General features: G+C 54.3%; 5 protein-coding genes across 5 annotated transcripts; 3 read left to right on the forward strand and 2 right to left on the reverse strand.

The window, feature by feature from the left end:
- The first annotated feature begins 1888 nt into the window (after positions 1 to 1888).
- Positions 1889 to 5865, forward strand: CDEST_06492 (Putative DDHD domain, alpha/Beta hydrolase). Its single transcript, XM_062922651.1, has 3 exons — positions 1889 to 2343; positions 2414 to 3854; positions 3905 to 5865. Exons 2-3 carry the CDS (start codon positions 2650 to 2652, stop codon positions 5766 to 5768), a joined length of 3069 nt encoding a protein of 1022 aa, XP_062778702.1. The 5' UTR covers positions 1889 to 2343; positions 2414 to 2649; the 3' UTR covers positions 5769 to 5865.
- A 42-nt stretch (positions 5866 to 5907) lies between these two features.
- CDEST_06493 (Putative RAD3/XPD family, helicase-like, DEXD box c2 type, ATP-dependent helicase) lies at positions 5908 to 9383 on the reverse strand. The gene is made up of 9 exons (XM_062922652.1): positions 8958 to 9383; positions 8844 to 8894; positions 8759 to 8778; positions 8559 to 8690; positions 8237 to 8490; positions 8065 to 8181; positions 7674 to 8004; positions 7508 to 7605; positions 5908 to 7440 (listed from the first exon to the last, which is right to left on the reverse strand). Exons 1-9 carry the CDS (start codon positions 8972 to 8974, stop codon positions 6082 to 6084), a joined length of 2379 nt encoding a protein of 792 aa, XP_062778703.1. The 5' UTR covers positions 8975 to 9383; the 3' UTR covers positions 5908 to 6081.
- Positions 9384 to 9701: 318 nt separating this feature from the next.
- On the reverse strand, positions 9702 to 12026 carry CDEST_06494 (uncharacterized protein). Its single transcript, XM_062922653.1, has one exon. It carries the CDS (start codon positions 11837 to 11839, stop codon positions 11384 to 11386), a length of 456 nt encoding a protein of 151 aa, XP_062778704.1. The 5' UTR covers positions 11840 to 12026; the 3' UTR covers positions 9702 to 11383.
- Positions 12027 to 15345: 3319 nt separating this feature from the next.
- Positions 15346 to 18544, forward strand: CDEST_06495 (Putative Zinc finger C2H2-type). Its single transcript, XM_062922654.1, has 2 exons — positions 15346 to 17931; positions 18000 to 18544. The coding sequence occupies exons 1-2, from the start codon at positions 16892 to 16894 to the stop codon at positions 18262 to 18264; spliced, it is 1305 nt and encodes a 434-aa protein (XP_062778705.1). The 5' UTR covers positions 15346 to 16891; the 3' UTR covers positions 18265 to 18544.
- Positions 18545 to 19850: 1306 nt separating this feature from the next.
- On the forward strand, positions 19851 to 20733 carry CDEST_06496 (uncharacterized protein; the record flags this gene model as incomplete). Its single annotated transcript, XM_062922655.1, has 1 exon — positions 19851 to 20733. The coding sequence occupies one exon, from the start codon at positions 19851 to 19853 to the stop codon at positions 20163 to 20165; it is 315 nt and encodes a 104-aa protein (XP_062778706.1). The 3' UTR covers positions 20166 to 20733.
- Between the last annotated feature and the right edge of the window lies 1 nt (position 20734).

A 20734-nucleotide genomic window follows, 5' to 3' on the forward strand; every position in this document is an offset into this window, starting at 1 on the left:
GACGTGTCCTTGTCCCAGCGGGCAGTAGCTCCATGAATGTAGAATGAAACTAAGATACGTAGCCAAGGCGGCCCCCTCTTGTGGTCGCATAGCCACGGATGTTCTCTGTAGACCAAGCCCTTCTCTTTTCAGTTTCTGGGCATCTTGGTAATGCTTCCACATCCACATTCGCATGGAGAGGGCAACTGGTGTATCAGTACCAAAAAGCCTGCGTGGTCGATCTTGTCTCTGAGCATTGCGCAGTATCCATGTCTAAACGAGACTGGAAAGATCTTTCATTCTTTCGTTCGTTCATTTGATTGTTTTATCAAACTTCCAGTCGCCTATCCATCCATCTGTTCAAGGGATAGAGTTCTGAGATGATGGCCCTCGCGTCCTCCTGTGGTTTCGACCCCGCCGTGTCAGATGGAATGGGGGGGGGGGGCGCTGGTGAAGTGTGCACGGTCCAAGCGGGGTTTCGAGGTGGATGTCTTTACTATGAGTACTCCCGAGTCCCAGCATTGCCAGTCTCCCACTGGCTGTGGCCCAGAGTCCTGGCGGCATGTTTGCATTTCGCAGCATTCTTCCTTGCCTATCTGTCCATCTTGAAACATGTTGCACCCACGCCAGAATGCACAATATCAGAGAGCATATGCTGCAGACGCTGGGTTTCGTCTACTCACTGCCAATGAGCGCAAGACCATCTGTCGTACCAACGAACGATGGAAATGGGCAGCGAAGGCGGTCCCTCTAAAGGTCATGCATGCAGTGAGCAATATAACAAACGCAGTAGGAAAGTATCAATGGACGACAAATCCCGGTTGATTGTCGTATAAATCGGTATCTAGATCAGTTCTCGTCTCCGTTGACCGACTCATCCGCGTCGGGTTCACTCCTGTAGTTGCCGTCCCCATTCAGACACCGTCCCGTTGCATTGGACCACGGCTCGTTCGGTACGTCCCTCTCTGCAATGCATTGTTAGCGCAGCACCAGCGGTTTGGCATCTGGCGTAACGCGGCTTCATCATATTGGGCAATTCATTACCCCTCAGGAGCCCCAATCCCATGCTCATTTGCACACACAATCTCACTTCACGAGACACAGTGACTCGGTCATTCAAAGAATGCAATGGCCTTAGAACGAACACGAGGGCAGCTGCCCGGACTCCGCCAGACACTGATTGTTGAGGCCGTCAGAGACATCGCTCGCTTGGCAGATAGGCCTGGCAGGGGAGGCCCTAAGGATCGATCGCTGCTGCTGATATTCTCCGACGGCATGGCCGGCCCCTTACTTTTCCCTCTTCTGTTCACTCGCTTGCGGTGCTTGCCCGGGCTGCATCCTGTTGCCGCGGGCGGCTGGTAGGATGTTCATTGCCAAGCCCCGGTAGACGGGCTACGTCCTTCGTCGATGCCACGAGAAACTGGCCATTGACAAGTTGCTGATGCTGGGTATGCCCCCCCCCCTTCGCCTTGTTCGTTGGTAAGACTGGAAAGCAACCTTGCCCTTTCGCCGAGTTGCGGCTCCCGACTATGTGCGTGATACTCCTTCTCCAAGGCAGGTTTGTGAGTCCAGATAAGGTTTCGAACCCCGTGTTCTTTGCATCATCTCATCAACGCATAACTGGTGCCAGAGACACCATCTCCACCCGAAGATCCCTTACCCGAGGCGGAGAGCCTACAGTACTTACTGTCCGCACTCCCGTCAAGGCCAGTCAGTGGGGTTTGTCAAGATACGCGGTCCCTTTTGGACAGCACCTCTCATATCATGCCCAACACCTCCCATAAGTGCCACACCACGTCTGATCGAAGCTCCTCGTAAATGTTTAGGTATAGGATGAAACCGAATCATACAGAGAGAGACTGAATGTTGCTCAGTACCTCCCTAGTATGGGACGCATTGGATGGAAGCATCGACAACGCACTGTCACGCCACCCCCGACATGATCGATCAAGGTGAGTAGTACGGACAGGCGCTCTGACCAGTTCATGTGCCTCGTGTGGCTGGTGCAGCATGGGGCGATGCCCCAGGGCCAGGAGGAAGCTAGAGCACTGACCACCGTCTCGGAAAGACTAGAAGTACGTCATTGAGCACCCCGAGACAAAACACACAAGCGAACGGCCTGATGAAGCGCACATGCCTTACCTAAGGCCAAAAGGGTGACGGCAGCTCTCCGCCAGGTTACCTACGCAATCGTTGCCTCCGGTACCTGGACTTGACAGCCTCTTTAACACTTGGCCTTGACCTAGCTTTCTCGCCTTCCACTCGGAACCCGAATCCAAGGACTTGACGTGCCTATCCAGCTTGCTACCGCTCGGAAACCCCTGGTGGTGCGGCTTCCTGCGGTCATTTACAATCCACGTGTCGGTAAGTTAACTAGTTGCCTCACACATACCATACCAACGCATTCTGGCTGACACGATTTGTGTAAACGCAGTTTGGCTTGACGATATCCATTAACTTCTTCTGTCTCAACCATGCCAACGTTCACGAGATTACAAAGGCTCACCTACGGCCGCTCGTGATAGTTTACTCGAATTTGTAAATACAACATCAGTCTCGCCAATCTTGCCTTCGATCCCGGCCATCCGGTCCAGCCGCCGGCCTCCCGAGCAAGTTCGGCCCAACACCTCGGATATTGACCATCACGGATTTGGCGACAAATTGATCACCATGCCTTCGCCACAGACCCATACTTACGGTCCTAAGTGCCGCCTTGCGCCTGTCCCGCAACCCTTGTCCGCAGGTGCCTACGATGGTATTCCTCCCGTTGCCGCACAGTTCTTCTACTCTTCGGTTATACCCATAGATGATCCCCTATCCCCTGGAACCATTGCCGGCGTCTCGGATGCGCGGACCGCACGTGGCCAAATCCGACCGTTTTCGCTAGGCGACAGCAACGCTCTCGAGAAGGCTTGGCTTAGCTTCTTGTCTGACGATGACATTCAAGCCCACGAGCAGTTGGTACGGGACCGTAAACTCAGCCCTGCTGCAGAGAAAGCCAACGCGGCCAAGCTGGCTCTCTTGGTGCGCCATTTAGCGGTAAAACACATCCAAAAACACGGTGGTACTATCCAGGTTTCGTCTATGGCAGGAGAAGCCTCAGGCGTGCTCCTGGACACTCCACTTGCCGTATGCTGTCCGGACCTATTCATAGATGTGTCCACCGAGTTGCAGAACACTTTTTGTGCGCTGGCCAGGAAATATCACCCTTCACTAGGTCAGGAAAGTGTCGTGCAGGAAGTGATGATGGAGCTAAGACGTTTAGCCTCAGACGAATCCCGACCCCAGTCAGGTAGCATCTCATCTTCGCGGCCCCGTGCAGACTCTGCCCGGTCACGACAAATGGGAATCATTGGCTCGTTCAGTCCTCGTCGAGAAGCGGCGAGTGAGCTGCAAAGAATTAGTAAAGAGGCTGGACACACCGGAAGTGAGACCAAAACAAGGGCGAGATCGGATTCCCGAGCAAGCGAGCAAACCTCACGGCCTTCAACGCCAGGGCTTGGTAGTTCACTTCGCCAGCATCCGGTAGACGACGGTATTTCTGGGAAGCCATTCGTTCGAGCTGGACTGCGACAAAGGCCGCAAGACAGCTTTGCCACTTCCTTTCCCCCCCTTCAAGGGTCACCAACCCTGATTGACACCGAGGAACGAGACGTGCAAAACCCGAGCGACCCACCAGAGTTGCCGAGAAGAAGGGAAAACACCCCACAGGCCAAGCTTATCAGTGACGAGAGTTACAAGAGGGAAGCCATCGACGTGGTCGTTGGCGTCTCCCGACTACACATGGTGTCCATTCCTGCTCTACAAATGAAACCCATATATTGGTCTCCTGTGAATGACATTGCCGTGGTTCTCCGAGCCACCTGGTTCTACAGGTTCGTTGCTTGACCCTGCTGTGTTTGCTGAGTTTCTAACAGACACACAGAGACACAATGCTACCCATACCTCCAGCCGTTGCGAACCAGCTAGAGGCTGGTTATCGAGAGCTCAAGCCACATACCGAGACCTGGAACGATGAGCTGCGCTGCGCCATTGAAGTTGGTCCCCTCGGTGAGGAGAAGGTGTCACATCGGCTGTGGCCGGAAGACGTGGAAACCCTCAGCGACAGGGATAAGCAAGTAGTCTCAGACACTCGCATCTCAACAGATCCGTTCTGTGCTGCAAGCTGTTTTCGTGGAGAAGCTGCAGCAGAAGGCGCCGTTGATCCGAATCTGAAGGCTGGAGCAGCTTCCCAGCAGCATCGGAGCTATGCGAGCTACCATGTCGTCTACAAGGACGCCTCCACGGCCTTTCTCTTGAAGCCTAGCCTGAAGCCTTCAGCTTATTATGGCAGGCGGCCGGTTGCGAAGATCATGAAAGGAATGACCATAGGCATTCCGGTTACCCGTGGGTTCGACCGGCATGCCTGGGAACGAATCCACAACAAGAAGGCCACTCGAGATGCTGCCAACCAGCCGCCCTCCTCTGTCAACGGCCCACCCGAAGCTCTTGGACGAGATGTTTGTGCGGCCTGCCAGGCGCAGAAAGAGCGTGGCCAGGTCACGGACCTCGTTCTAGTTGTTCATGGCATTGGACAAAAGTTCGCCGAGCGAGTCGAAAGTTTTCACTTTACTCACGCCATCAACGCCTTTCGGCGCGAGGTTAACCTGGAATTGACCAGCCCAGCAGTCAAGGGTGTTCTAAGGGAGGACCAGAACGGGATCATGGTACTCCCGATCAACTGGCGCCACACCCTGTCGTTCGAAGACGGCGGTCCAATGACGGAGGAAGACAAGGCAACGCATGTGCCAGACGGCTTCAGCCTTAAGGACATTGAACCCGGCAGTATTCCTGCGGTGAGGAGTATGATATCGGATGTAATGTTTGACATACCGTTCTACTTGTCTCATCACAAGGGAAAGATGATCAATGCCTTGGTCACAGAAGCCAACCGTGTATATCGACTTTGGTGTCGAAATAACCCGGGATTTGCAGAAAGAGGGCGAACTCATGTCATTGGCCACTCTCTCGGCAGCGCTATGGCTATCGAGATCCTCTCACGCCAGCCCACGCGTGTCCCAAGGCTGGATCTATCGCTGAGGGTCCCCCAGCCAGACTTCTTCGAGTTCGACACTTGCAACCTGTTTCTCGTAGGGAGCCCCGCCGGGTTCTTCCTGCTCCTCGAGAGAGGCATGCTTCAGCCCCGACGTGGTAGGGTGAAACCAGGGGCGGACCCCGTCGATATCAATGCCCCGGAAGTGACGGGAGAGGCCTGTCGGTACGGGTGCATTGCCGTGGACAACATCTACAACGTGTTGGCCAAGGAGGATCCTATCGCGTATCTTCTGAACGGTACAATAGACCCCGTATACGCCACGAGCCTAAGGACAGCACATGTTCCATCAAGCGCCAGCTCCATTTTCCAGTATGTTGGCAACGCAGTGAAAAGCCTCGTGCCGGGGACGACACCCACCCCGGCGACGATGGCCCCTCCGGCGGCGCCAAAGCCACCATTCGCGCGCTTGCCCTCGCAGCTCGAGCTTGAGGTCCACGACTTCACACGGGAGGAGATTGCGGAGAGAAAGGCTTACCTGCTCAACGACAATGGCCAAATCGATTACTACCTCAGGTTTGGCGGCGGTCCTTTGGAGATTCAGTATCTCAACATGTTGAGCGCGCACACTTGCTACTGGACGAGCCAGGACTTTATCCGCATGCTGTGCATGGAGGTCGGAAGAAAGCCGGGCAGGGCAAACACCATACCCGCCATGAGGGCCCAGAAAGCGGCTAAGAGAGTTGCGCTGGGGTGAGGGTTCATAGATTGCGGTGATGGCCACTTCTGTAGGATAGATGTCCCTCTAGATGCCTAGACCATATTTACACACATATACAAAATGTACGAGCAACAAAGATGCACACAGTCACCAAAGAGCACAAAGATATGGCGGGGCCAGATTGAGAGGTCGATTTTTGTTTACTTCGTCTGCATTCTTGGTTTGAAGCTAATGTGTCCTTCTTTCCCATTCAAACAGGATGCTGCGATCGTCGCCGGCTGCCCACCCCCCTTGATAACCAATCCGCTCCACATTTGTTGATATTTGACGGCCATGGGGAGGGGGAGTCTCAGAACCCGTCGTCAATCTCCATCAAGTCGTTGTCAAGATCGTCGTCCATGCCGTATTCGTCTCCACCGTCGGCTCCGTGGCCATCGCCGGCGCCGGCGCCGGCCTCCTCCAGCTCCTGGATGCGCTCCAGGTCCGTTTTCTCCTTGTGCCTCATCAGGTCCTCGTAGCTCCAGGTGCTCACGCCCTCCTGATCCTTTGCCCGGAACGGCTGCGCCATCTGCTTGAGGAAGCGCCGGGCGCTACTGACGGCCATGTCAGTGCTTACGTTCGTGTCGGCGTCGAGTAGGCCTTGGTTGATCCACTTGGGCAGCTGCGCGCGCTTCTTCTGGAATCGGCGGTCTGCGAGGACCATGATACCGTAGTCGTCCTTGCCTCTTAGAACGCGACCCAGACACTGTGCGGCGTGGCGCATGGCATCGAAGGACAAGAAGTCGTTCTCGCGAATACGATACGTCTCGCGCAAGAACTCAAGCCTCGCTTTGAGTATTCGTGATTCGGTGTACTGGAACGGCACACCTATGCACAAGACAGTTCTGCCGTACTGATGGTCGAAATCGATACCTTCCGAGACCTTGCCTCGGGCGACACAAAGTAGGACGGCGCCGCGGCCATTGCAGCAGGCTGTCCGATAAGTCTCCAGTGCAAGCGACGTCTCCTGTGCGTCGGGCGTCTCGACGAGGATAAGCTTGTACTTCCAAACCTCTTCGAGAATGTTCATGCCCTGCCACATGCTGATGATGGACTCCATATAAAGATAGGACGGGAAGAAGACAACCATGCCGTCCGGTGTGATCTTGGCAAACTCGGTGAGGAGAGTGCCGTAATTTCGGACAACACTCGGTTCGTTTCGGACCTGAAAACTGGTGGAGATGGAAGACTGGTCACTTCCGCGGGTAACAATCATGGGCAGGAACGACCTCCTTGCCAGGGTCATGCTGTAAGATTCCTGGACCACGGTCGAGAACCCCAGCATCTTGGGGTACATTTCAAGCGGAGACATGGTTCCTGACGTGATGATGACGGAGCTGAATCTGTCAAAAACTGGCTTGATCGCGATGGCGGCATCAAGACACGTGAAATGCAGCACCGGGTTGGGCACCTCTGCCGTCTCCGACTCGAAAGGCTCGAGGATGAGCAGGAAACCCTTCTCGTACGTTGCGACAAGAGTCGCAAAGGTGGCGACTTCCTGAAGAGGTTGATAGTCTTCAATATTGGTGAGCTCAAGGGTCCGCACAAGCGACGTGAGCCTCTCGGCACAGAATCTCAGAGGCTTTTTCTCGATGAAGGTATACTCCCTGAGATGGGCGAGAAAGGATGGGGGCGTCTCTGATATCGTGTGTCTGACCTTCATGCGGGTCTACAAGCGTTGTCAGCGTATAGGCCCCCTTGCCTCTTTTGCTATTCGGGCCGAAAGATGGACTTACCTTGAGATACTCAATGAATCTCTTCAGGAATGACACAAAGTGTTCGGCCCTCCTGATATTACCCGGAACCGCCTCCTTGAGCAAGTCGTCGGGCAGTGCTTCGGGCGTGTTAGCCGACCGATTGTTCAACGAATGAACTCTGTAGGACAGCTGGGTGCTTGCTTACCTGGATTCGACATGAAAGCGTCTTCCTGCCGCGCCTCATCAGCGCCACGGAGGCCCTCAACCAACTTTTGGTATTCATTTTGCAGCTGCTCTTGGTCGGTATCCCTCATCTCAGCGATCTTCCGTTCCAGATTCTGTGCTCCTCTCGTGGCCTTTCGCAGTGAGTCTTCCGTGATGTCTGTGCTAAGTGATTCGATGCAGACGTTATCGATGTTGTGAGCCTCATCAAAGACCACAATGCAGTCTTTTGATAGTTCCCGAGACACCCTTTCGGCAATCTTGGGGTCCAGAAGGTAGTGGTAGGAGTAGATGATGACGTTACAGAATTGCATCTTTCGGCTTGTTAGTGAAATGCAGACTCGGCCATAAGCGCGCCTTTGATTCTACTTTACCATGCGCCTCGCGGTGAAGTAAGGGCACTGCTTGTGCTGCTCGCCATATTTCAAGAGGCCGTCGAACGTCCAGACACCGTTGGGGATCAGATTGTGTGGCTCCAGAAGGTCCAGGTTCTGTGATACGTTAGTGGTACACAGAGTCTGGAGGTTAACGCAGGGCTTCACACACATCGTGGTAGACACAGACGTCAACATTCTCTCCACGATCCTTCTTCTCCTTAACGAACCCAGCTGTGAGACTCCGGCAGCGAGCATCGACGATGGCACCACTCTTCTCCTGCTTGACCGAAGGATGTAGACACAGGTTTTTTCTACTTGTCAGTCCCAGGCCGCGGAACTCCTCCTCTTCGCCGAGCTCTTGTGCTCGGTACTTCATGAGGGCCTTCAGTTCGGCCAAGGCCTTCTCGATCTCGGACATGGTACCTGTGAACTATTAGGGTTGGTCCAAAATGATGGGGCACACATGATGCGCGCGTGATCATGTAACGCACGAGAGCAATAGATCAGTTTTCTGTGCTCGGGATTGTGTTGTTGGTATGCAACGATGAGTGAGAGCAGCGAGACTGTTTTCCCCGTTCCTGATGGCATCTCCAGAACGCAGTGCCCGCCTGCGTCCAGGGTTTCTGCATCATCCGACTGTTAGCTTCAGGCCTGTTTCACACCGAATGAAATCGATAGGACGCCGACTCACTTTTAAGGTCGCACATGTACCTGAAGCCCACGTATGGCCGATCAGCATTTCATGCCGTCAGCGTGTCTACCCGGTGTGTACTCACGCATATTGCTCTGGATAGATTCTGGGATATGGGAAAAGAACAGGCAGTTCACTGAGGTGTCGCTGTCAGCTGTTGTGCAAAGAATTTCGTGAAAGACAAGAAGTTGTCACTCACTCGATGAAGAACTTCATCTTCGAGAGGAGAGGCGGCTACGGCCAGCCAGTTGATCGATTGATGAATTGGGTCTCGAGTAAGTATGGAAAATAAATGACTGGCGTTGAGCCCTCAAGAAATGCGCAACCCCGTTTGCTATCAAATCGATCGTCTTCTTCCGAGCCGAAGCGGATCGGTGGCGGGTTGTCCTGGGATTGGTGAGTCGGAAGCTGGGTCGAGGATATGAAGGAAAGTCTTTGCCTGTAGATGAGACAGGAGAACGAGGCAATTGCGGTCACAGGCTCCAGCTTCAAAGCAGATATCTAAGAGAAAGCGCGCCTCTGTGTTGTAACAGTTTCTCCAGCCGGCTGTTGCCGTGTTGAGGTTGCGTTGTGGATGTGAAGACGGCAGGGAATGCCGCGCTGCGCCGTGGGCCGTGCCGAAAAGTCGTCTCGGTGACGTGGGTTTTGGTACCTACAGCAATCACTGAGGCAGCTTCCATGGGGAGCTATTAGGTACCTAGGTAGCTTCACACGGTGCCAAAACGTCGCGCTATCACGTGATCTGAGATTGCCAATGTACCTACTCTACCTCACCAAGGATAGCACAGACCAACTACTGGTTGGTGCCTGACGCGACAAGTCAGACGTGGTGGTGAGCTCTTTCTAAATATTTTCTATGCGTTCGACTTTTCCATGCGCAATCGCGGCGAAGAACTTCTTCTAGCGATTGAATTATGTCCCCAGCGAAACACAGACACTACTCATGTCTTCACGCACCTGGGGTAGCGACACCATCGGGTCTCCGTTCTGGATTCTGTCTGGTGCATCTCTCAGTTCTCATGATCCAGAAGCCGGTGGCTCGGAGGCATAGGGAAGTTAGTCACTGCATCGGCAAGATGAGGTTTCTCAATTTTTCTTGGCTACCCGCCCGACTCAGCATGGTGCTCACTAACATCAGGTACTGGCTTCCTACGACGGCCAAGCGGCAAAAAGCAGGCTTACAAGTCATGGTTCGGAGAGCTCTGAAGAACAGCGTGGTTAAGCGGCGCCCGGTAACGACGAAGGCGATGACCACAGAGTAATAACATAGAACAAGAAAACACGGGGGATAAATAGCAAGGCCATGTCACTCGTAACTTGCCTACAGGCCTACGAACTTTCGACTTGGGGTGAGGCTGTCGGGCAGAGGGCTCGCGACTTATGCGACTGTCAATAGGGTCTGCCTGCTATACACATTTCTTGTTACGCCCGGTGGTCCGTAGGTTTGATCTCCCAGGGCAGTCGGGGAAGGGGTCTGATGTATGTACTCAGTGCACACATAGACAGATCTACAAGGATAAGAATCCATCTAGGGTCGCGGGAGGCCCTCCCATTGGCATTTGAAGCGGTGGCCTGGACGTTGAATAATGTATTCATCGCTAGGGCACTTCTTCAAGCGACGAGTATACAGCGCCTGCTGCTACAAGGTTTGGGATGATGATCATCGCGTGAGATCCAAATGGTAGAGAAGACCGCATTGAACGAAGCGGATTCGGGAGTTCTATGAGGCCTTGAGCCAGATAAACCCCGCCGGTGTGGTGGTGCTGCCATTGGTGTTACGGGCTCGACAATCGTTCGCCTAAGATGATCATAGATAGGCTCGACGGCGCATGGCTGAACCCGACAGGGACTTCGCGTGATCCGATTACACACAAAAGCAGTATGACGCACCGGAAGCACCTGCTCTTGTCGAGTCACGGTCAGCACTTAATCAGACAGCACCTCCTGGCTGGTGGAAGGGAGCGCGCTTGACAGACACGCCGGGTCAGGTGGCAGGTATCGAGCTTTTGCGGCATAATGAGAAATCCGACAAAAGCGACGAAAGGCTGGCTACCCATTCACCAAAGTTCCCTTTGCAGCACCCCCCACCATGATGACTCTTGTTACGCCCGGCTACGCTCTCGCTTCGCGGCATCCTTGCTCCGGGTTCCAAAGTACCAAACCGAACGCAGGGATACTCGTGTCTTTCTGCACCCTACCTCGCAGTAGCGTGCCATCCGAGGTAACGTGAGTATGAGCAGACGTCGGAGGCCTGGGCGCAGGGTCTCGTAGGGCCGATTTTGTTCGGCATCAGCCGTCTCTCTTTCTTTTTCTCTCTCTCTCTCGCATGGTCATTTACAGGCGGACGGAAAAGGGAAGAAGAAGGCCACAACAGTCATTCGGGACGTCCCATAGATATACACGGCGAGGAGCCTGAAGAGACCCGCGTCCGGAACGTACTGTTGCCAGTGGGTGTCGAATACAGTTGTTGCGGACAGGGCGGATGGCGAAGCGGAGAAGGATGCCGCCAGGCGCGGGCATAGTCACAATAACCGTCTTCGCCGCAGACGGGAGTTGGTGAGAGAGTGGACACGGCGCCCCAGGTACGCGTGTGTTAGCTCTGGCCGTCCTGTGCCTGGCCTGCAATCAGTGCCTGTGAAGGAAAAATTGGAGCGATGGGCGAGGATCGCGTTCCGACATGGCCTGTTTGTTTCTTTTGGTGGTTGTTGCGCCGATTGGGGCAGGCCACGGCGCTGCGGTGAACTCTTCATCTCGTCGTTTGTCAGTCAAAACAGACGGACACACGCATGGCCCGGGATAGCTGTGAAGATTGAGGGTTGGGGGGCGGCCTGACGGGTCATATTGCCTCCACTGGCTTTGCAACTTTGCACTCAGCGTCCTTACCTGACTCCTGGGTCCCGGCGAGCCTGGACCGCATCGTGAAGAGAAGCGCCAGACGTTCGTTAGGATGATGGCCCAGCAAGATTCGCAGCCGGGATAGCCTGGAAAGTGACAAAGCCAGGAACTTCGGGGATACCGGTGCCAACATGGGAGGGGGGGTGGATTATAGGAGAGAAAGATACTGTTGTTGGTTGGAAGCATGAAGGTGAGGGACACCGACTTGAGGAGAGGGAAAGGGGAAGGAGGAAAAATGTGGTGGTCAAAAGTCGAGACCAACAATGGAAGACCGGAAATTCCTCTAGCGCTTTTAACTCGCCACTGGTGTTCTCAGTCGACAATCACACGGCCAGGTTCCAGAGAGAGCGAGATGGAGGCAGGCAGTTGTCGAACACTACTGCGTGGCGACCCAGTTTCGCGGGACACCTCTGGAACATCCGGCCAGAGACATTTTTCATCTCGCTTCGCCAACTCTCTTTTCCCGACGCCCGTGCTGCACAGACCCCCGTCCTGCGGCCGACCGAAGGCTTCGGCAAGGGGACAAATTGAGTCCCCCGGGTGGGGATTTGACAGAGGAAATTTCCTCTTGTACGGAGGGACACCTTGTGGACAGAGAGGGGACATGATCAGTGAGTATTAGCCGCCTTTGACGATTACAGTATCAATGATTTCCCAATGAACCCACCCGAAAGTACCCTGCAGGAAGCTCGAAATGAGACAGCAGATGGGAGAGGCCCACTCGCGCGGCAACTGTTCCTTTGGATGGTTGTGTTGTCGATGAAGAGGCATTGAATCGAGTTCTGTGGCCAAGTCACCCACCAGCCATGTGGATTTCCACGACTTCATTCTGCCGACACACAAGTGCCTGAACTCCGACAACAAACCTTCTGCCACATGCCTGGCACCTGTCAAAACCAGGTACCTCGCTCTGCCTATCACCTTACCGCCGCCATCGTCCACCACGGCGGCGTCAACCCCAAGCATCACACACCTACCCGCCTATATCTAGGTGCTCCAAGTGTTGCAGTACGGGTGCGGGTGGGGACGTGGGACGCCTGCTGGCGTGCCTGGCGATGGCCCCGGGTCTCGGAGCGACGCTTACGTCCGCATCACCACCACTCATGGCCCCGGAGCATACGCTACTTGCTGCCTCTTGAAGACTCCGAGCCGGCGCGTGCGAGCACACATACTGTCGCAAAAAACATCAGTGTTTGTCGAGTCGAATCCCTGACATCGAACTCCCGTCACGCAATTCTTCTCGAGTCGTCTACGGGCATCACAGCGGGCCGGAGCCTTCTCACGCCTGCTGCTCTCTATTCGTACTGAGGACGTACCATTCCAATGACGAGACTCCACATTTTGCCCGGACAAACTTGGGGTCCCCGGTAATGTGCAATGTGCAATGCTCACTTCGCGGCGTTGTGGCCCTTGGGACTCGTTGCTGACGGCCGAGTTAGCCGTTGGTCGAAGTAAGGTACTTTTGGCGGGTTTCCAGGCTCTCTACTGATTGGCCATTGGAGGTTCTGCCCGCTCGTCACTCTGGAGTCTTGACTTGCCCAAGAAGCCATTGATTGCAGCGCCATTGGCCCCAAGCCCCAAGCCGACGCCACTCAAACGGGCGCGTGAGCGCGGATGGCCACCAATGAAGTGGATGGCTCAACAACTCGTCAATATCGATATACCCAAAGTAGGAAGTTGCCAAACCAATGGGTATTCTGTGCGCAGGGTTGGGGCCGAGACATATCGAGTTCTCTCGTTCCAGGCACATGCGTTTTCCAGAAGCCCTCTCGATCCCTATGCAATGCGAGGCGCCAATTCGAAGACAGCGAATATCTCGGACTGCCTAACTTTCTTCTTGTACATTGTCTCCTTCCAAACCATAAAGCATGGCAGCGGGCGTGTCGGGAACGATTGTCTCATACCTGACATCAAGGGACGTAACGACGACGATCAAGGTTAAAGTTAGCGGCCCGTCATTTGCACGTTCGCGAAGGCGGGAGACACAGGCTAAACACTCTCTAACAATGAGCGGCAGGAGCCGGCCAAGTAGCAGCATCACAACCCGAGGCAAAGGCAAGCAAAATACACGACAGATCCCAGCATCTGTCTGTACCTTACAGTATGGATGCTCTGTCCTGGCTTTTTTTTTCCTTTTCCAGCCCACCACACCCCCCTGGGTACCGCCCAACAGGGCATCTGGGGCGTTGTTAGGCTGCCTACGATAGGTACCCTGAAGCAAAAGGCAGGACTGTACTGTGTACAAAATGCATACAGCACACGTGTATCCGTACACGGCCTCGCCTCGCCCATATATTGTACCTGTACAGCAGTAGTATCGATTCCCACATCAACATCAGCACAGACGCCAACGCTAAGAGACGGGTGGACGCAAGTTGCAACGGCTACAGGTCCGAAGCGGGGTTTCCCAAGTGAGACTGCTGGCTTTTCCACCTTGGCAGCATGAGGGAAGCTTCTCCGTTTCTGCGCGGCTGATCGTACACTGACTTCACTTGATTCAGCTGACACACATGCCCCAGGTCAGGGGGGGTTTATGTCCGGGGGGGGGTTCCTTATTTTTTTGCCTTGTCCCCCTCCTTATTTTTTCCCTCTCTTTCTTGCTTCTCATTTTCTGGTTTAGTGTCTTAACCTTAAGCCCTGACTTGTTCGATGCCACCAAATCAGTGGCTTGACATTTGTTGTCTCTTTGCTAACGACTACCTACACCAAAGGGACTGCTGACACTCAAGTCTTCCTCGCTCAAGACCTCTCGGGTGAGGAGGTACACAATTAGCATATGTACAAGGACATACATAGTAAGCGTCGGAATACATTGACAGATGTACCCTTTATAAATGGGTACTGTGTATCCGTAGATATCTACCTGACTAGATACCTGGGCACCTATCTTCCTGAGATGCCCTGTGGTACGTGTCTCTAGCGGCTGACTCCACCGCGGCCGATGTGGCTCAATCGATCGATAGGTTCTCCGCTTAAAGCACGGGCTGTCCGGTCTAGGTCAACATCCCCGGCCAGTCTTAATTAAACGGTTGGTTCCTGTTGCTCCAACCACCAACAGCAGCAACCGGACAAGACCTTTTTTCCCTTCCTTCATATTGAACCAACGGTCCCTCGGACTGACAGTGTGGTACAGGCGGATGCGGATACAGCACCTCGTTCCCAGTTCCTGGCAGGGAGTGAGTCTTGCTTGACTGGGGGGAGGGGCCGAAAGACGCCGCACACAATGGACGAATCAACCGAGATGCACAACAAAAATGGCGATATGTACAGTCATTCAACCCGAGCATGGCTATGCAATGTATCCGACTACGCAATATTGTCCGTCACATCAGGAGTACCTGGGTAATCACGCAGCAAGCCCTGTCACCTTTCCCTTTCCCTTTCCCTTTCCCTTTCCCTTTCCCTTCCCCTTCCACCTCTCCCCCCATACCCCTGATGCAGATGATGCCGTTGACCGGTCAAGCCTCGAGGGCTATATCCCGGTCTAGCCTCTAGGCAAGGCCCTCTCTAGTTCCCAAGTTGCTGGACTGACCAGTCATGGCTCATAAACGGATGGATGAATGTGCATCGCCTGCGTTGGTGCAGGCATTAATCGTACCACCGCCTGCGAGCTGTTTTTGTTTTTATCTTACGGATACTCTCGTCAGGCTCTCGCACGTTCACGCTTTTGCCATGGACCGACCGACCCATCACACACACACACACACACACACACACACACACCTGCAAACCCGAAGAGACCGCAGGGGCAGTGTTGAAGAGGGCCAGGACGACCCAATTCCATTCACCAACACACGAACACATCCTGCTGGGCTCCTAAAAACGAGCTGTTCGGATTTCCCCCCCGCTGCACTTCGGTCTTTCTGGAAAGCCCCCGAGGGGAGCGACTCGCGACGCTCATCTCGTTTTCTTCTCACTCGATCTTCCTGTCTTTCTTCCACGCCAGGGTTTCTCTTTGGGCTGTCCCGTTCAGATCCGGAAGTCATGCCGCTGTCATGGCACAAGATATCACTCCCCGTTTCCTCGTGCCCATGGCCACCTTACTTCACTCACCTTTCTCTCCTTCCGATACACCCACCACCCCCTCACAGTTTCCTCTCCCACGTCTTGCGCCGCCCCCAATGATACCCCTCCCTGGCTGATGCCAGGTTGGTTGGTTGAATCCTTCGAAGGACGGCCCAACCACCAACATGACCCACGATTCTAGTCCGCTGGCCCTGTTGCTGCTAGCTTCTCCCTGTTCTCCTCGTTAGACTTGAGGTGGCTACCGTGGTTTCTATCAATGAAGTCTTCTTTTTGTCCTTTCGAGGGAGCGTCTTCGTCTGCGTTGTGCCCGCATTCTCCCGCACTCGCTTCTCTCTCTCTCCCCTCTCTCTCCCCGGTTGCAACGACTGGAGTTACTTTCTCTACTGACGCCAAATGTGACTTGCCTTGGCACCCAACAGGCATCCCCTTATTTGTCCCTTCCGTGTTATGCTATCTCTGTACATCACTTTAAACGGTTACTGTCTATCCATGTTACCTTGCAAGCAGACCATTCTGCCTCCAAACATGGCCAGGCAGAAACAGGATTTTGGAGCTGCGATGAATGATATAAACCTTTCCAGAATCTGCCTTGATCGATGCAAGTGATACAAGCGCGGTTCGTCTTGCTCCTCCCTTCGTTATTATTGACTCTTCAGACAACTCGACCCTGCTGGCGGCGATCACAGCCCCTTCTACCCATTGAGCTTTACCCACCCACGGCCTCTTAGCCTGCTCCCATCTTCCGGATACTGGCTTACCTTAACCTACCTTACCTTATTTCCCCCCTGCCCTGCACCACTCGCCTTGTTCTACACGCACCCATACGCTCCACAGCCTTACACACGCCTCCTTCCAACAGAACCCTTGCCATCTCCCAGTTTGCTGCCTTGGCTTGGTCCCTCCCCAGACGTGAACATATTCTTTTATAACCGTCTGCTTCCCCATCTTACCTTCTGTCTTTCAGCCTTCTTTGACAAGGTTGCCAATCAGATACGCAATCCTCTCGATCTGGTCTTATCCACACACTCCTCCCACTCACACAAATCCACACTCCTCCCAACCGGGAATCCTCCACCCCCCCTCCTCACCTTGCAGCTCCTCATTGCGTTTTCCCCCAAACACCTTGTTGGTATATAAACCGAACTTCTGCGTCCAACAAAGCTCTAGGGGGAATCGATAAAGGAGCAGTAAACGGCCGTGGTCAACTCAGCCATGGACCTTACACCACCATCTCTAACAAGGTCGCCGACATCTCCAACCCGCACATATTGCCCATCAGAGCGCTCCTCATTGGACTACCCATCTCCGGAACTAGCAGCTCAACAGTACAAAATCACCACCTTGTACGCCGCCGGCCCGTTGTGTTCTGCAGGGCTAACAACCGACGCCGACATTTCTTTGCCGCCTTTGGACCCTCGAACAACCACAGATTGGGTCGCGTCAAGCATCATGGCACCATCTTCCTCGTCCTTTTCCATACCGAATGTCCTGTCAGAATATGACCAGTTTGCCGAATACGACTCTCCTATCCCAGCCTCGTACGGGTCTGAAGCGTACCCGCCGCCGCCCTCCCATTCATCCGGTCCGGCCCACCATCCGCACTGTCTCACAGACTCCCCCGGACGCTCACCTGGACCGTCGTCCTCAAGGAGCTCTTTTTCCTACGCGCAGAGTGGCCATGCGGCGGGTTCGTTGGGCCCAAGGATCAAGATGGAAAACACCAATGACTATGGATCTGGAATCGACACCTCGCACTACGCCTCTCCCCGTTCGGTGCAGGCGCCGTACATGACGGATTCGGGCCCGTACGGCGCCTCACATCAACATTATCTGCCGGACACCCAATCTCCGAGTTGGTCCAAGGTCGAATATGGTGCCGAGCAATACTACCAGAACACGCCGGCAGTCGAGCCGGCCCCTCCCAGTCTAGAGGCCAGGCGTACGGAAGACTCAAAGCACAACCGCCCGAAGCGGGCGCCGCGGAAGATGACGTCCTTTGCAGATGCCCAGTACCAGTGTCAAGTCAAGGGATGCGGCAAGCTCTTCAGCCGCAGCTACAACTATAAGGCACATTTGGATACACACGATGAGAAGCGGGAGTATCCATTCCCCTGTTCCGTGACCGACTGTAACAAGCGCTTTGTTCGTAAAACGGACCTCCAAAGACACAACCAGAGCGTCCACATGAAGGAGAAGAATCACAGGTGCGACTACTGCGGACGACTATTTGCACGCAAAGACACACTTCGCAGGTAAGTTGGGACAGCATACGACGATGATTGCCGGTGTAAAAAAGTCTTACACTGACCTTCGGCTCCAGGCATATGGAAGATGGATGCTCCAAACGTTTCGACGTTGGCACCTGCGACCTGCGCGTCGATGGATACGAAGGAATGGGCGCGGCCAGCCGCAGCATGGGCGCGCCAATACATCCGATGGGATCGAGCTCCGGCCCCCTCCCACCGATTGCCATGTCGATGGGTAGCGGAAGCGGTTTGTTACATCCCGAATCATCGACCAGCAGAGGCAGAGGCGTCGTGCCCGGCGCAAGCGATGGCGCGCATGGCGACAACTGGCAACGATGATGGGACACTTGGTTTGAGCCTATGAGAAAGGCGACTGGTGGGCTTGTCTCACGTATGTAAATGTATCACCAACTGGGAAGGCTTGGGAGGGTTCGGTTTGCATGTACATGATCATTTGCTGCGTAGATACCTGGGGTACGGCGTTGAAACATCGCGGGGGACGACGGAACATTGCAATGATGGCCTGTGCTTGGCCGAGCTGTGATTAGGACTAGGGAATATCGATCCTGCAAGGCTGCGAATGGCAGCCTTGTTGCAACGCGTCGCCGAAGAGAAGATAAGCATGATACTCGAAGCGTATTTCCATGGCCATCGCTCAGATACAATCTGACCGCTGCATTCTACAGGTGCCGGAGCCGAAGGAGGTGGAGAGCTCGAGACGGAAACGCGGAGCCGGGGGTGGGGGGGCACAGGGTATCAAGAAAGTCGTTGTGCGGACCAGTCACTTCTGCATGACTTTGAACAGCCATGTCGAACACGAGCAAGCAGAAGGGAAGCCAACAAAGCATTGCGTGCAAATTTTGGGTTTGTGCCTCCTCCATCTCGTCACTACCTGCCAACTGGCATTGGCGAGGTACGCACGTACGATTGGCCAAGACAAGCGCCAGACCTCGGGGTACGGTTGGTGATTAATTGCAGTGACGATGGTTTGGACTGAGCGAGTTGCCTCCGAAGGCACGGCAGACAGTACAGTGGGTCGACACCTACCTAGGTACCTAGGGTAGTGAGGAGTAGTGGGCAGTAAAATGTACGGTGTACAGTGGGTAATATAGTGGAACCGGAAGTTCGGGAGACGGAGCCAGCCAATACCTAGGTAGGTAGATACAGAGTACCTGCCCAGCAGTTGAGACTGTCACTGTCAGGTATTTGTACAGAAGGTGTGGCACGGAAAGGTCGATGTGCCTCCAGGATCCCCTGACCAGACATAGGTACCAAAGGCGAGGTACTTCAGAAGAAGAGACACGTACTGTGTCTGTCCAGGTGCGTCTGACGCAATGCGGCAATCTCAATTCTTGGCAGAGCGTGATACTCCTGTTGCCTGCCCGGACTTGGAACTCGAGACTGCCGACGTCCGTTTTCTCACAAGCATCTACTTATCCGTACACAAGAAACGAGAAATGAGCAATGATCGACTGTCCATCATCCTCTATACCAAGCATAAGTCCCTTTTCGACAAGTTGCACCAAGCAGAAATCGTTCATATACCGTTCATTTTTGTTAGGTGCCATAGCTTCACACTCCGCGTTTACACGCATACTTGAGAGTTCAGTCATCGTAGGGGTGATGGCACATTGTGTCGGGTATCTGACAGAACCCCGGAATTCGCACAGCTGACAGATCCTTTGTGATTTGCCTCCTCGGTCTCAGCGGGGCCATGTTGGGCACGCAGTGCGAAGCACATACACTGCAAGGTCAGGGCCAAGGGACCTTAGGGTTCCATGGGAGCCATCGCCTTCCCTGCGGATACCGAGTGGTTTACCTGGCGTGCACGCTAACAAGCTCACGGCTGTTGGAACGACCAAGCGGCGTTCATGCTAGTGCACCTAGCCTTCCCTTCAGCTAGTACAGCCACAAAATACCTATCTATGGTTACAACAATCATTCTGGATTCTGCATCTCATCACCCGCTTCCCTCGATACCACTCTACAACACGCACTGGTTGCTTCGATCTCCCCTGCTCAAGCGTCACTTTCTCATCTCATCTGGCTCGAGAGCCAGAGTCGACGACAAATCAAAACCAGACGAGGGAGAGGTCGAGGAACTATCACAGCTACCGGCCGTCATCCTCGCCGGTCATTCTCGGCCACAACGGGTTCTGAACTCTTCTGTCTCCCATGACCACTGTCAAGGAGCACTGTCAGAGTACTGCCCAACCGTCACCTGGAGGATACTTGCATGATGCACTTACTGCATGCCCATTTACCGCCCCCAAACGCGGTGGCGTTGCGCTTTCTCGTCTCTTTCGGCGCCTAGTATTGCCTCTGCGATTTGCTGCTTGGCCACGCCGCGGATATCGCCTGCATACGGATATTTAATCTTCCTTTGACCAAGCCGCGTGTCGGTCAACCGAGGGAACGTAGGATAGATGTGCCGCATTCGTCTGGCCGCCTCCCACACCACCATTCTCGCACAGCCGCTGGCCTCACGTGGTCCGCCTCTTCCACAACGCTCACCCCTCTCCTTCCTGGAGTGTCTTCGGATGTCCTGCCTGGTAGGGCTGGAGCGATGCAGCACCGGCACACTGGGTACGGATTACACGTGCCATGCCATCCCGACTGACGAGGCACAGTGCATACGGCTCCCGCCCCTTGCCGCCGTTTCCGCCAGTAATGCTGGATAACTGCTCCGCAAAGGCCCTGGAACCTTTTCTTTATAGCAGCTTTAGATCGACGATCCCTCCATGAAGCTGATCTAAGTGGATGACATGGATGGTTTGAGTCTCACATGCTTCATGTAGCATCTGCTTCG

This window comes from Colletotrichum destructivum, chromosome 4 (genome assembly GCF_034447905.1).
Source record: "Colletotrichum destructivum chromosome 4, complete sequence".
NCBI lineage: Eukaryota > Fungi > Ascomycota > Sordariomycetes > Glomerellales > Glomerellaceae > Colletotrichum > Colletotrichum destructivum.